The sequence below is a fragment of the Mangifera indica genome, chromosome 1 (assembly GCF_011075055.1).
Source record: "Mangifera indica cultivar Alphonso chromosome 1, CATAS_Mindica_2.1, whole genome shotgun sequence".
Classification (NCBI taxonomy): Eukaryota; Viridiplantae; Streptophyta; class Magnoliopsida; order Sapindales; family Anacardiaceae; genus Mangifera; species Mangifera indica.
In genome coordinates, this window is record NC_058137.1 from 18,319,628 (window position 1) to 18,335,814 (window position 16,187).

General features: G+C 31.6%; 1 protein-coding gene across 1 annotated transcript; it reads right to left on the reverse strand.

Annotated features, from left to right (window-relative positions):
• Positions 1-452: 452 nt before the first annotated feature.
• LOC123219875 (G-type lectin S-receptor-like serine/threonine-protein kinase LECRK3) lies at positions 453-2,893 on the reverse strand. Its single transcript, XM_044641867.1, is given in 1 exon segment — positions 453-2,893. A coding segment is annotated over 1 exon segment (2,403 nt). The 5' UTR covers positions 2,856-2,893.
• Between the last annotated feature and the right edge of the window lie 13,294 nt (positions 2,894-16,187).

Consider the following 16,187-nt stretch of genomic DNA (forward strand, 5'->3'; position numbering starts at 1 on the left):
AAAAGGGTTTAATATAAAAATTGTGAAAATCTCATCAAGAGACATTATTTTTCCAATAGGTATGATCAAGCCCAATGGCAAATCATTTTAATAACAGGGTAAAATGAACTTTTTTAGTAGACATTTTTGAAGCTATAATAAAATTGTATCAGACAAAACTCTATTCCTAGAATGTATATTTTCAGTAAATGGAATGTGGAGGTTAATCGTTATTTATAGTAAGAGTGATGACTTTTTTTTTTTTTTTTTCAGTTTTCCTGGATCGCAAAGCCCAGAGGGTTAATTGCTCCCAACCGAAGGAATAGTTCACAGCAATTCATGTTATTGAGAGTTGCTGAGAAATTTTTAATAAATGAGAACTTTTAATTGACAACCACACAATTGCCTGCCTTATCTGGGTGATCAGATTAATTTTATTAACAATTCAACATGGAGTTAAGCTTCAAAAAGACTTATAAACTGATAAATGAATATAGATCAGGAGGAATGGAGACTTCAACAGCACCTTCCATCATCTGAGAAACTTTCTTCATGGTTGGTCTTAGTGATGGATCCTCCTGAATGCACCAGATTGCTATCTTCACAAATTTCTCTACCCTCGTCATGTCTTCCATTGCCTCTTCATCATGCTCCACTAACAACTCCAATCTACCTTCCTTAAAGCAGTCATATGCCCAATCTGCAAGTACAATTTCACATTCTTCCTTGGCATTCACATCATATTTCCTTCTGCAGCAAACAAGCTCAAGTAGTAGAATTCCAAAGCTGTAAACATCAACTTTAGATGTGACAGGCAGGTTCTTGAACCATTCTGGGGCAACATATCATTTGGTTCCTCTAATTTTAGTTGTGGTGTGAGTCTGATCCACCTTCAACAGCTTGGCCAACCCAAAATCAGATATCCTCGCTGTAAGATAGTCATCCAAGAGAATATTTTGAGGCTTGATATCACAATGTATGATTGTATTGATGCATTCTTCATGCAAGTAAAACAGCCCTCTGGCTGTTCCAGAAGCAATCTGCATCCTTTCGCACCAATTCAGCCTCGATTCTTCAAACAAGAAGTCTGATAAAGAACCATTGCTCATGTATTCATATACAAGAAGGCGATGTTGCCTCTCATTGCAGAATCCCAGCAACTGCACTAAGTTCTTGTGATTTGTTCGCCCAATTGCTGTCATTTCTGCTTTGAATTCTTCTTCACTTTCACTCACTTCCTTGTTTAACTTCTTGACTGCAACCAAGTTTTCCTTCTCGTTTGCTAAGACTCCCTTGTAAACAGTTCCAAAAGCACCCCTCCCTAGCTCTTCCTTGAAGCTTTTTGTAACTTCCACTATTTCTTTGTAAGTGAAACTTTGCAGGTTTAAGGCTGGCATACCTTTTTGTGGCTGAACTATTTTCAGCTTCCTTCGATTCAAGAAGTAGAGGAAAATGCAGGTTGATAGAAGAAATAAGAGATTTAGGAAGGCGGAGCTACCCAATAGTCCAGATAAAATGTTAATCACTGTCGAATTTTCTGTTTTCTTTGAAGCTGGAGGTGAACTGGAGTAATTTTTCCTTACTTTTATCAAGGTCTTGCCTCCAGTGGTCGGATCAGCCCTCCCATTTGACAGAGGTGCTCTCTTCTTCCAGCATTCTGAATATCTGTAAAATGCAGCATCACAAAAACAGTCACTCAAGCAAACCTGTCTACACCAGTCCTCACTCACTGCTTTATAATATTCATAATCACATAGAGGCCAGTCTGTATTAGGCATCTCATTTAACTCAAAAAAATCCATTTCTTCAGATGCTTTTTCACAACTCTGTGGAACAAAGTTTTTCTGGCATCCCTTCATTACATCATCTAGATCCAGGAAGGTGTAACCATAAGGGCACTGGCACATCTTCCTTGAATCCTCTCCCAAACTGCAGTAACTATTTAGGCCACAGGCTCCGCTGCCTGTAACTCCACGAATTCGCAGGCATATGTTTGAAGGAATATAGAACAAAGTCGACCAACGCATCGGCCACTTCCCACCGCTTGCAGCAGTGCTCTTTGGGTATATGTACCTCCTGAAAACTCCATCACTGTCGACAATTGCTCTCTGGTAGAAGTCTTGAGTCGATGCTCTATCTGATGACACCATTTTGAGTATAGTTTGGTTCCTAGCTATAACGTATATGAAGCCAGACTGGTTGAAGATCAACCGGAAGCCACTACCTATGGTAGAATTTTGAGTTGACCAATAACCAGAATTTGATGTATCCTGTGGGAAATGTGTGGTGAGTAACAGGAGATTTCCATCAGTTAGGTGGAACATAAATCTCCCTTTTGAAAAATTTTTATCTGAGATAGAAGCATAGAGTTTCATGTCCAGATTCATTATCTGAGTGGGAAGAATTGTATCAGTTGGATTATCAAAACTCTCCCACAAATTTTCAGATTCTTGGCTTGCTAGAACGAAGTTTCCAGTGTCAAGCATGGCTGCATAGGCAACTGCAGTACCACCTCGGTCAGCAATTCGCGTCTGCTTTCCTGTAGAATTACTGAGAATAAAGTCGCCATCTGCGGTAAGTTCAACCTTTGATCCTCTCTGCACATACTTATTTCTATTGGCTGACCAGACGATAGTTCTTTCAGGTATCTTGTTAAACCAGATGGCTAGTAAGAAGCCCTTATTCTCAATTTTTCTGAAACCAAAAGCGAAATCCCCAGACGGCGATACCCAGGAAGGCGAAGCAGAGTCATCATCAGAGGCCATGAGAGATGAGCCCAGCGAAACATTTCTATATCTTTGAGCTGCACAGGAAATTGGCAATAACAGAAGAAGAATCAACATATAAAAATGATAAAAAAGCACAGCGTGCTTCATTTTCCCAGAGGCTGGAGACGTTTAACAAACAATAGCAAGATTCACAACAACACAACTATAATAAATATGTGAATATTTCTTATGCTATAATATAATTTTTAATAAATGTTTTTACAACAATAAATTTCAGAAAACAATTACTTGAGAAATTATATTGTTTTATGAAAACTAATTTTGTTTTATAAAAAATGAGTCAATTTCGGGACTTAAAGAAATTATATTAGGCCATAAAATACTTTCAAGTACAAAAAGAATAATACATCATACATTATGAAACTTTTTCTTACCTCAGAAATTTACGAAATTTAAGCTATTATTTTTATACGTAGAAAGAAACACAATTATCTCTACGTTCCTCTAGTTAGTGATCATAAAATCAAACTTAACAATAAGAAATCTTAAACTAAAAGAATTGTCACATGTATGATTGTGTGTGCATGCGTATGTTTGCCCCTCGTGGTGCCCTGATGAATAACCAAAGATCCCATAACTTTACTTTAAAAAAAAAGAAAGCATTAAAAATAAAAGAAATGTTTATCAATTTATAAAACTTTAAAGCATAAAATGCCCAATTGAAGCTTAATGTACACATTCCACAAGTTTTAATAATTTTATACTCATCATTAATCCATGAAATTCAAACAAATGAGATGGGAATATGACGGATTTGCCAAAAAAAAGAAAGGTAAATTTTAGTTCAATTGTCTCTTCAATATGTTCACTAAAATTAATATAGAAACATTGTCTAGAATTTAATTTTTTTTTTGTATTTTTTTTCTGTAACAAAGAACATTACCTAAGTCAGACTATCTTATTTGGATAGAACCGATTATATTGAATAAGTTAAACTCCAGATCCAATGATCGATCTCATAACTACTGAAACAAGTAAGTCAAAAATTTAATATTAAAATATCATTAAACAAGTTATACTCTTTTATATATGAAAGTTGAAACATCTTTTTTTGTCACTTATATTATTCCTTGAGAATTTATTTTACCATCAAATAATAGAAAATTATTTTGTTATTATTATTATTATTATTATTTATAAATATAAGAGAAATTATATTATTTTCTAGACATTCTAAAAATTTATTGAAAAAAAATGTAAGTATAAATTTAAAAGGTTACTTTTTATCCTAAAGTGGGGAAATTTTTTTAAGGTTAAATAAAAAATTTCTTAATTCTTCCATTTTTTGACTTAATTTTCTTTATTAAATAAAGCTTCCTATTACTTTCTTATCAAAGTAAACATGAAGTTTGCAATTAAAGAAAATTAAGTGTCATAGTTTGAATTTTCAACTCTGAATAATTCAAACATAGACTCCACCCAAGGACTCAGCCTTTTCAATCTTCCACAGAGAAAAAAATTATGTCTAGTCTTTCTAACTCCACAACTTCATTGAATTATTTTAAGGATGAATTTTCCTGCATGGAAGTTTCGAACAGGCCTTTATTTTTGTGTCAGTCTGCTGGACCTGGTTCTTTTTGTCGGCGTGACTTACGCTTTTGATTTTCAAGCGAAGAAAATACAGCATTCCCTTTCCGTATTATTTACTCAGAAACTAAATATTAATATATCCAAATTTATATCGAGAAAAAAAAGTATATTGAATTACCAAAGTGTCCTTGGCTGTATGGCATTCCAAGGGATCCTTTCAGCTTCCCCCCAAGTGCTTGGAAATGCAAGGAAATAATCTGAAGCAAAACAAGAGCAATGGAGCTTTTTTTCGGACTAGAAATTGTTCTAGCTTCAGCTTCATCAAGCACAACCAACCATAACCAAGAGACATTAATTTATAGCAACTATAATATATTTATTTATTGAATTAGTAGCGACACCACTATAACAAACAATTAATACCTCTAGGAAGATTGTACAATGGATCCTCTATTATATTATAGAGTGCCTGACTGAAAGTGCTACAGGAAATAAAAGGCTGGCTTCAGCTTGTGATGTTGAATGGCCATGCATGGACCTGGTGGAAAAGGTACTTCAACTACTCCTTCAAGCATCGGTATAACCTTCCTCATTGTTGGGCGAAGAGTGAGATCTTCTTGCATGCCCCAAATGCAACCATCACAAACCTCTGCAGCTTATTCATGTCATCAATGTCATCCGGATCATCTTTAACTAGAGTACCCAATCGTCTTTTCTGATTGTTAGTGTATGCCCTAGAAACTATTTTTATTGTCGATTTTAATGTATTTTATCTTGTATATAATCTTCTAAATAATTTATTAATAAAGAAATAGTTATTTTGTTCATATACATAAGTTGTTTTCTTTATTTTGTGATAATATAAAATATGTGTATGAACTGTCTAAATGACTTATTTAATATAAACTAAATCATAGAATTGTTTCCTATAAATATGATATAACTTGGGCAATTATATCACATAGTACACATACGAATATTTCTGTTGAATGTCATGAGATGATAATAGTGTGTGTAATGATGATAGTCATGCCATTAGGGTATTAGTATGGATAAACAGTTAGAGAACTACTTTTCGAAAATGACTAATAACGATAAGTCACATGGTCATTAAATTATAGTCAATGACTTACTATAAAATCGTGCAAGTGTATGAAGTAATCCTTTGACCTGAGGCATAATAGTTGAATCTGATACAGATATGTGTGATTCATATGGTGTATATATGCGGGGTTAATCGCATCTCGTAAAACAAATTATATTGGTCATGTGTTATTTGTATGTGGAGAAGAATGTTGGTTAAGATAAGATCCGTTGACTTGAAAGTATTAGGTTTTAAATATTCGTTGATTCGATCTAGATCTGAGTTTGAAGCAATCATTGATAAATATTGAAAATCGAATCTCTGACCAGAGTATAATATAAGTCATATGAAGGATGTTCGTTATGACATGTTTCAAATATTTAAACTGATGATTTATAAAGAATCAAAATTAGGACTTTGACAATCCATGAGTCTGAAATCTATCTGGATTGGACAACGGAAGGATATTACTTACATGAAATGTACGAATGAAGATTTTAGGTTCAATAGAGTATTTCTTTATCGTGGTTTAGGGGTTATGACATATTATTAGATGTTTACCATAGTCATTAAGGTTTTGGATATAGTTCCAGATTGTTCGAAAAGGAACTCACAACTACGTTATAGTGAATCTAAAGGGTCACACTAATGAACCAAGCTTACAAGAGCGAGAATTAACTATCTGGGGTTGGCTAGCACCGACTGAAGGATAGTAAGAATCATATAAAATGCTACATGGATGCAAAAATAACATCTTAAAAGTTAAGGTGTTAGTGAGATAGAATTAATGTGACTAAAATATTTTATATATATATATATATATATATATATATATACACACACACACGCACACATATATGTATGGCAAATCTTTAAATCAACATTTTTGTGGGCCAAAAGTAGAATTTTAGAAAACTATAGCTAACCACCATTATCAAAGAATGAAGTTAGTTTATTCAAAGTGAGTTAGCCCATTTTAAATTTAAATTTAAATTCTCTCACTAAAATTGCAAAGCTCTCTCTCCTTTCTCTATCTCACAACAAGAGCGGTCTTTTGGCTTGGTGGTGGATATTCTTTGGAGGTCTTGCAAGTGGGTGACGCATTTCATCATCCTATATCCATATATGAGGCAAAAGAGTAGGTAAAATCCTTATCCTTTCTCTTTTTTGCAAATGCATGCTTTGATTCTTTCTCTTTTGACATGTACATTTGTTTTGCATCTATTCTCTTCAACCAATCTTTCATTGATAACAATCATAAGCACAATTAGTTAGAATTGTTTTATCAACCATGCTTGCTTCTTTTTTGAAACATCTTCTAAGGTAAATGATCTCTTGAAGCAGCACTCCTAAGTTGTAAACATAAACTTTGACAGTGGTTAGTGTGTTTCGGAACCATTCAAGTGCAAAAATTTTGGAGTACTTATCTTTACAACTCACTGAGTTACACATTTGATGTTAACTAGTTCAAGGACATGATGAGTCCATACATATACCTACTAACCATGATAGCTCAGTTATGATATTGGCTAAACTTAAGAGGTCTTAGACAGATGGATTCGCTTACTTTTTAGGCATGTTGATATGCCACAATAGATATTTGGTTCAAGAGTTTTTTACGTTTAGATTTATTGAGTACTTGAATTAGTGATGTCCATTCAATTTCACTAGCGAAGATTTAGGGACTATGAGGATTGTATTGGCCATTTATTATTATTATTATTTGTGTGGCCATGTTTAGGTGTTTCGTATTTATTTGTTGTGTATGTATGTATGTGTTTTGTATTTATGTATGCATATATGTGTACAAATTCATATTTATATTTATGCATATGTACAAATATGTTTCACATTTATCTATTTATTTTTATATATGTATGTATATATTGTTTGTGCCCACTTTCATACTACAATTTCATCAGTACTTTCACCAAGTTATATCGACATTTTAATGACAAACATATGCCATGGTTCGAAAAGAAAGGTAAACCTAATGCTTTAGTATGTTTCGAATCAAATTTATCAAAAGTTTCTTATAATACTTGTTGGATTGATTTTAGTTGTACCACTCACATTTCAAATACATTGCAGAGATTCCTTACAATCCAAACCATAAACGACAATGAAAAATTTATGTTCATGGGGAATAGAGTCAAAGCTCAAGTTGAAGTCATTGGAATCTACCATTTAATTTTAAATACTGGAAATAATTTACGTTTGTTTCAAACCTTTTATATACTTGAGTTGTCAAGAAACTTAGTGTCCTTATACAAACTTGATATGGAAGGATACTATTTTAAATTAAGGAATGAATGTTTCAATTTATTTAAACATAATTATCTTATTGGTTTTGGTGTTCTTTGTGATGGATTATATAAATTGAAATTTGATAATTTGTTTACTGAGACATTATGAACCCTACATCATAGCATTGGTACAAAGCGCGCCTTTGTGGATGAAAGGTTTCCTTATTTGTGGCATAAATGTTTGAGCCACATATAAAAGGAAATAATACAAAGATTAGTAAAGAATGAAATCCTTCTTGATTTAGATTTTACTAATCTTGGGCAAACTCTATCAAGATGTTGGGCAAGTATCGAACTAATCTTGGGATGAACCACTGGAAAGTTACAAAGAAAGTACTAAGATATTTACACGGAACAAAAGATTATATGCTCACTTATAAGAGATCTAGTGATTTGGAGGTCATAGGTTATTTAGATTTAATTTTGTTGGTTGTGAGGATACTAGAAACTCTATTTTTGGATATTTATTTTTATTAGTGGGTTGAGTGGTTTTGTGGAAAAGTGCGAAACAGTTTGTTATTACTGCTTCTACTATGGAGATTGAGTATGTAGCATGCTTTGAGGCCATAGTTCGAGGATTATGGTTGCAGAATTTTATTTTAAGGCTTAAGACTATCGACGATATTGTCAAGTTGTTGAAAATTTATTGTGATAATGTCATAACAGTTTTCTTCTCTAAAAACGATAAGTATTCCAAGGGTGCTAAACATGTGAAATTGAAATATTTTGCTGTTAAGAAATAAGTTCAAAAACAAAAAGTGGTAATTGAACATATTAACACTAACCTTATGATTGTGGATCCATTAACTAAAGGATTGCCACCTAACACAGTTAATGAAAATTTCTAAAGAATGGACATTATTAGTAATAATTTATGATGTATTGTGTTCTTATGTGGTTTACACTATGATTCTTGTATATATTGTTTTTAATCTATATATGTGTTTTATCATGCTATTAGTTATGTTATTGTGTATTTACATAATTGAATGAATATTTTATGAAAATGTTAATAGAATATGTCTTTAATAAAGACATTATCGTTGGACTATTATGATATACTTCATTACAGATCATGTTACGTATAAGACTTAAATAGTGATACATAGAAAGAACTATGTTGATCTAATGACATATGATTGTTATGATCCTTTTGAGTTTTTACTTAATGATGATTGATTTTGACTAATTTAAGAAAAACTTTAGCTTTGTTTCATGAATTATGCTTTATTATTAGACCATAAATCATTTAATGAAACTATGGACCAAGTGAGAGAATGTAAAAATATTTTCATTAATGCGGTCTCTGTGTAATTAATATAAAGTATAAATTTAATAATAAATTATAGGTTAAAGTATGATTAATCAGTCTAAAAGAATTTATGTAGTATAATACACTTTGATGATAGTGTAATTGATGTTTTTCTAATAATTATATAAGACTGGTTTTCTCTTTGCCCAAATACAACTAAATTATTTTCACCATCAATTTTATGCAAGAAAGGTCTACAAGAGAAAGGGAGAAAAACCAAGTTTGTTCTTCAACAACCACGTCAATAATCAAGTCGAAATTTTATATCAAATCATCAGTGGAGTCAAATATGTCTAAATTCAATTAATTTGTGATAATTGTAAGATCTAATTTATTAGGAATAGAATTAGGGTAAATTTAAGGCTAGTAGAATTCAAGAATAATGTTTATACATATTTAAAGTTTTACATTGTTTGATGCATATTAAGACCTAGAGAATATTTTGTGCCTTTATGTGAATCTATTTGATGGGTTTCTTGAATTACAATATTTAGTATTACTATGATTAATTGTTTGCCCTAATTTTGATAATATCAATTTATAGAATTTGTCTATGTATGCTTAAATAACATAAAAGGTACAATCAATATGAAGATTGAAATAAAGGGAAGAAATTGCCTATGCGGTTAAAAGAAATGTGGTCGAATGTGGTGTTTTGGTTAGACTGCTAATAATTGTCTTGTCCAAATGGTTAAAGCTAGCCTAAACACCTAATTTGACCAAATTGGGCCAATAATTTTTTTGTCCAATTTGTTGAATTTGGCTTAAAAGCACCATTTGGCCAAATTTCTTCCAAAAATCGAAAATTTCTAATAACTATATTCTATTTTTGTTGCTTCATGTTGAAGCTCTTGACAATGGATGGAAGTGTCTTTCAAATGAATTATGTTGACTACACTTTGTCGTGTCATGTTTTCAACTATTGACTATAAATAAACAGTTTGACGTCTCCTAGGTGGTCGGTTGACAATGGGTGGTAATGCAACTCGATCAATCATATTCAAATGAATAACCCAATCTGAACCATCTTCCATGAGATACTTATTAGGCCAAACGACTATTTCCCATCCAAACTATACTGAATTCTCAAAGTTCTTCCTATTAACTATAGAAATACCGTTTACCCACCCATGAGCAGTTAAAATTAATAATAGTAAGGGTAAAATCGTTATTTTATATTTAATATTAAAAATAAACTTAAATATGATTTAATTTCCCCCCCTAAATTTAAAAAACTAACTTTTCTCCCCTAAGCCAAGTTTGAAAAGATCATATTTCCCCTCCTAAGGTTTAGTTTCCAAACTCCTTCACTTTCTCCGACGTCATCGCCAGTCGTCTCTCCCTCCCAACAGTTTCTCTTCCATCGACGACCCCTTTCAATTCCAACCTAACCCATTCGACGTCTAGAGATGACGTTTGGAAAGAGATATCATCTTCCCAGATAACGAAGACGAGATGGATCGATCTTTTCTTTATCATTTGGGAAGACAATCATCTTCCTAGACTAAGACGAGACGACTCGTCGTCCTCTGGGAAGACGATCGTCTTCCTAGACGATAAAGACGAGATCAATCAATCTCGTCTTCGTCATCTGGGAAGACAATTCCTTTTTCCAGACGTCGTCTCAAGACGCCGGATGGGTTAGGGTGGAGTTGAGGGGCGTCATCGGTGGAAGAGAAATCATCGGGAGGGAGAGACGGCCGGTAATGATGCCGGAGAAAGTGAAGGGGTTTGGAAACTAAACCCTAGGGGGGGAAATGCGATCTTTTCAAACTTACCTTAGGGAAAAAATGTCAGTTTTTAAACTTTTTGGGGGAAAATGAGATTAAATTTTTAGGGGTTAGAGTTCCGTTAAATTTAACCGGTCATGGGTGAATAAATGGTATTTTCATAGTTAATAGGGTGAACTTTGAGAATTCAACATAGTTTGGGTGGGAAATAGTCCTTTGGCCTACTTATTATGCATAAGTCATCCTCATATTATCATTTATGTACTTAATAGAAAAATATTCATAATACATATTGGCACTTAACTTTTTAAGAACTATCATAGCCATGTTTCATAGATGTTATTGCCTGAATCCCACAAATCTTTGTTACTAACATCAGTTGTATGACGATATCATAAATAGGGTTGTTATCAAAAGTCGAGATAAAATATGCAAAAGTCATTGTAAAATGCAATAGAAGATTTTTCTTTTTACTTCTCCTTTATTAAAGAAAAATGTTAGTTTTTTATCATTGTTGATTTCAACATAGTTATCATATTTGTGAGTGATGTAAATTTCACGTCAACTTCAACTTCTATTAACTATTGTCGACAAGAAATTTGTCATATGTAACACCTCCCTCTAATAGTATTACTCTTTAGAGGAAGATGTCACCACTTGGACTATTTGATATGCATTCTTATAACAAAATAGTTAAAACAACATTAATTAGCACCAAATTACCAAAATACTGTTACATTAACAATTTGCATAAACTTATCAAAGGTTGTCTCATTACATCATATTAACAAAATTAATCTCCATGATACAAAAACTATTGTGTAGCTTAAACATGATCACAAAATCATGAAACATCAATACATGAACTCAATGACAAAAAAATACTCTTAATTGCTCTATACACATTGACCGTCACTCGCCCTGTAGCCGTTATGATCACTTGTACCTATACACATAAAAGTAAGGAAATAAGTGATAAGTCACTCAATAAGTGGAAAAATCTAGTACTAACTCTTTCATAATCCCCAAAATACCATTAGCTCAACCCATGATAACTCTAACATCTATAGTCAATCTCTAAACTCCCATCAAGATGATTATGGGTCTTATATCTCATATATGAAACTCACATCTAAACTCAAGAACCTCTAGGCTATATAACATATCTTTAGGGTCAATTATGTCTCGTTTGGTCACTAAGAAACTATTCCCCGGATCCCTAACTAGTGTGACCATGACATCTCTCAGTGAAAACATTATCATTTGGATTGAATATAGAGATTTGACACCTTAGTCATGTGAGCACTTGTTGTGTAGTCCACTCGCCTACATTCTTATTGGACTACCAAACATAATCATAGCTAGGCTTTACTGCAAACAAGTACTCTATTATAAGTATGATATCCAACTATAAACATGTCTTACTATGGGTAGAATAAAATAAATTTGAGTTATGAATAACCTTAGCATGATGTCTCCTTTTTATATTTGATACAAACATGACGAACAGGTAGTACACTTAACCCCGCATGGTTGGTATTACCGTCGTTAATGAACAGATGACACCTTTGCAGTGCACATTCATTCCCTTTTACAAAAATTAAAGAATTTACTTAAATCATACCTAATATAAAGGAAAAAATGGAAATGTCTTTAGAGCTTACCTATGAGTGTTACATTTTTAATGGGATCACTCAACATTATGATAATATTATTTCTATTACTTGTGCCCTTGGTTAAAGTGGTATCGAGCTTATGAATGTTTCTAGAAGGACTATCTAATATGTTTATAAGGCTTTCAAGATCAATCATATGATTCCCTCGTCACAATTCTATTATTCTAAAGACATATTATTCTTATGAAAGTATTATGTAGACATTAATATGAATAAACAATAAATACTTTTTATTAATAAATGAATAGATTACGTTATACACAAATACAATTTGATTAGTTTTAAAGCATTATCCTAACAGGAACATTTTCTTGTAGGAAACAAAATAACAGTGGATAATAATAAAAGACATGAGAAACCCAATCCTAGGATCAAAGGATAATTATATATGCAATATGAGAAGGTTAAAAACCTTCATACTTGCATTTGGAGGCTCATTCTTTTCGAATTCATCCTGAATCTGTCCTGGATTGAAAACACTACCTTTATAAACTTTACAAGACCCTACTCATCCACATGGCTCTACAACAACAAGAGGACTCATATGTGCTAGACTATGATAATTGAATGAGTATGCTATAGGATTGATGAATAATTTTTCAAAAAAATTTCTTCTTAAGGAAAGATAAAGTGGTAGCTAGAAGGAGGGAGACTCTCAAATTTTCTCTACCTATAAAGTTGTGAGAACAACATGAATTTATAGTATAACCCTAATAATCCCTTTTATATACTTTACCCTAACTCTTATTGGTATTTGCACAATTAGCCCAAACCCATTAATTATATTAATTGTGCCTCAATTATGTTTTAAATATTTATTTCTAAATATTCTAAAACATAATTTTCCAAATTTCAAAATCTCCAGCCTTTGGTGATTCACTCTTTTGTGCTTAACACCCTAATAATCTGAGTCGCAATAAATAACCTCTTATGTGTTTGACCTATAAACTCCTTAATATACTGACAATGAATAATATTCGTGATTAATGCTCAATTAATCAGCTTATTATTCATGGACCATGAGCGGTCTCTAGCAAGATATTATGACCACTCAATATACCAAAAATCAATGTGAATTGATGTAACCTTTCAGTGATACAATTCCCATGTATTCAAATCCTTAATCATATTAATATCTTATCAAAGCTGAGACATAGAAATAATGTCCACCACAATCATCTTGACTTCTTCACTTTTCTTCCTAAACAATAAATAGGTTTAATTAGATTCGAGCTTTGACCTAAATCCATATTGTGGCCACATATTTTATTGGTCATAGTCACTAGTCAAATAGCATCACGAGATATATTTCTCTTGTACGTGGGAGTGATGATCCTTTGTTGATTTACCATAGTCTTGCTACACTTCTTGACATAGCCAATCACTACCATTGATAACCTTTCAAAAAGTTTATGATAGGCTAGTGTCAAACTAAGTTTATTGGTGTACAAGACATTCTAGTGATCTCAAGTCTAGGAATTGCATACACCGCCGTCCAATAGAGGATTCATTCAACAAATACTAAGGTATCATCTATGTATAATCCTCTTGTTGAGTTTGTTTGCTGGACATGCTCTCAGTATGCACCCATGTGTTATATCAGGTTGACACCTATAATCTTAACATATGAGATTTGTCGTTACCTTTCAACAGGGTTATTCAATACTATGATAATCTTATTGTATTATTTGTGCCCTAAATTAAAATAATATTGAGGCTACAAACATTTATAGATTGACCACCGAATGTGATCATAGGGTTCTTACAATCAAACAACCTATTGATTCCCTTGTCACGATTCTACCAATCTAATGGCATTCATCATATATATACAACTATGATTAACAAATGAAACCATCTCTTTTATTAATAACAAACCTACTCCTTAGTAGTTGATAACAACTCTATCTAAGAAACTTCTTCAAGATCATCCAAATCAATACCAACATTCACATTACACCTTTGCTTTTTATATGTGGTATTGCAATGACTATCTTCTCTCTAAATAACTTTTTCTAGATCATACTACAACTTTGGAACCTTCACATTAATCAAAAATGGTGAACAATAATGATCCTCTAAAGAAGCAGTAGAAGGTCCAATAATTTGTTATTCTTTGAAACACTCTTCTTGAAATTTTTCTTAAATTTCTTTACGAGTAATCTTGACATAAAGAGGTGTCGCTTGCTTTATCTTTTTAGCTAATGATATAATACATCAAACATTATCATTATCTTGAATCTCATATGATAATCCAATAAAACAAATTATGAACCTTTTTTATTATGTAGATACACTTCTATCTTAGGTTTATTTCTAATGAGAGCTTAATAATTCACCAATCCTTGAAATGTTGTATCTTGTTCAATATTCAACAATCTTTGTTTTCCGTTTACATAAGTTGTTGTGTTGTCAAGAGCTGAAATCTACTCTCCTCCAGAATTAACCATAAAAGCCTATTTCAATTTTTTTTTTTATGATAAATCTTATAAGGGAAAAAAAAAATTGGTTATATTACATTTGTATAAATATCATAGGAAATTCTACATCTTCACATAACTCCAAATTTCGAGTATTATACACTCCCTAAAATGTAAAATGTCAAAAAACCTTTATTGTAAAACATAAAAAACCCTACATTATAATTATCATATAACACCTAAAACTTTAAGAAAACACACTTAAGCCCACTAAGCATAATTGCGTCTATTAGACATATCCCACCTATAGTATAAAAATGCAACTACCTCAAATTTTACATAAAATCTAATTGAAATTCGCATCCATCCTTGATAAAAATTGAGAAATTATTTGAAAAATAAAGTTTTTCTAACTTAAATTCGCAACAATCTTTAATAAAAGGCAAAATAAACCTGAAAAATTAATCAAAATTGGCCTTAACACTATAGGCTTATATCATGTCTGCCCACGCTTTCTAACAAATTCTAAGTCAATATCACAACGTTAAATCATAAAAATAAAGAATTGACATTGTACATCTAACTCAAATTCAAAATAACCCTTAATAAGAATACATAATTTAGTTAAAAGTATGTTTCAGACTGCCCTAAACGTTAATAACTTCTACCTAGGGTGTCTTCACATTTACATAAATTCTAATTCAATTTCACAATAACCTTTAATAAAAACAAGAAACAACCAAAAAACAAAATTACTTGGATATAGATGAAATTTTTGTTGGATTTATTGATTTTTAAGTGAAAATTTACTGAAAACTTTGATGGAAGTGAGATGTAGGAGGTCAAGGGTTCCTTAAGGTTAGACAAATATTTTTAGAATCCCTTGAATATTGATTAAAATTGTATAAAACCTTATACTATAGCTAATTCAATTAATTATCCTTTCAAAATGTATATATAATGTAATTATATAAATTATAAATAATATAATAATTAATTAAAAATAAAGTAATATTTAATCATATAATAACAAATCATCTATATAGATAAATTATATATAAAAAATAAGTATATAATATAATATTATTCATATTCAAAAGTAATTTCTTTAAAATAAAAATGGTAAAGCAACTTACCTTTAAGTTTGAGAAATGAAAAGTAAAAATATGATTCAATTAGGAAATTAATTTTATATTTTAAAGATGTTTTATAAGAAAAAAAATATATGATTAATACACAGAAAAGGGCAGGATCATGTGTACTTAGAAAAAATATATATAATTTTAAAATTGAGATTTAAATAAAAAAATTGGTTCTGGAAGGAATAACTTGCGGTGCACCAATGGCAAACTATCGGCATC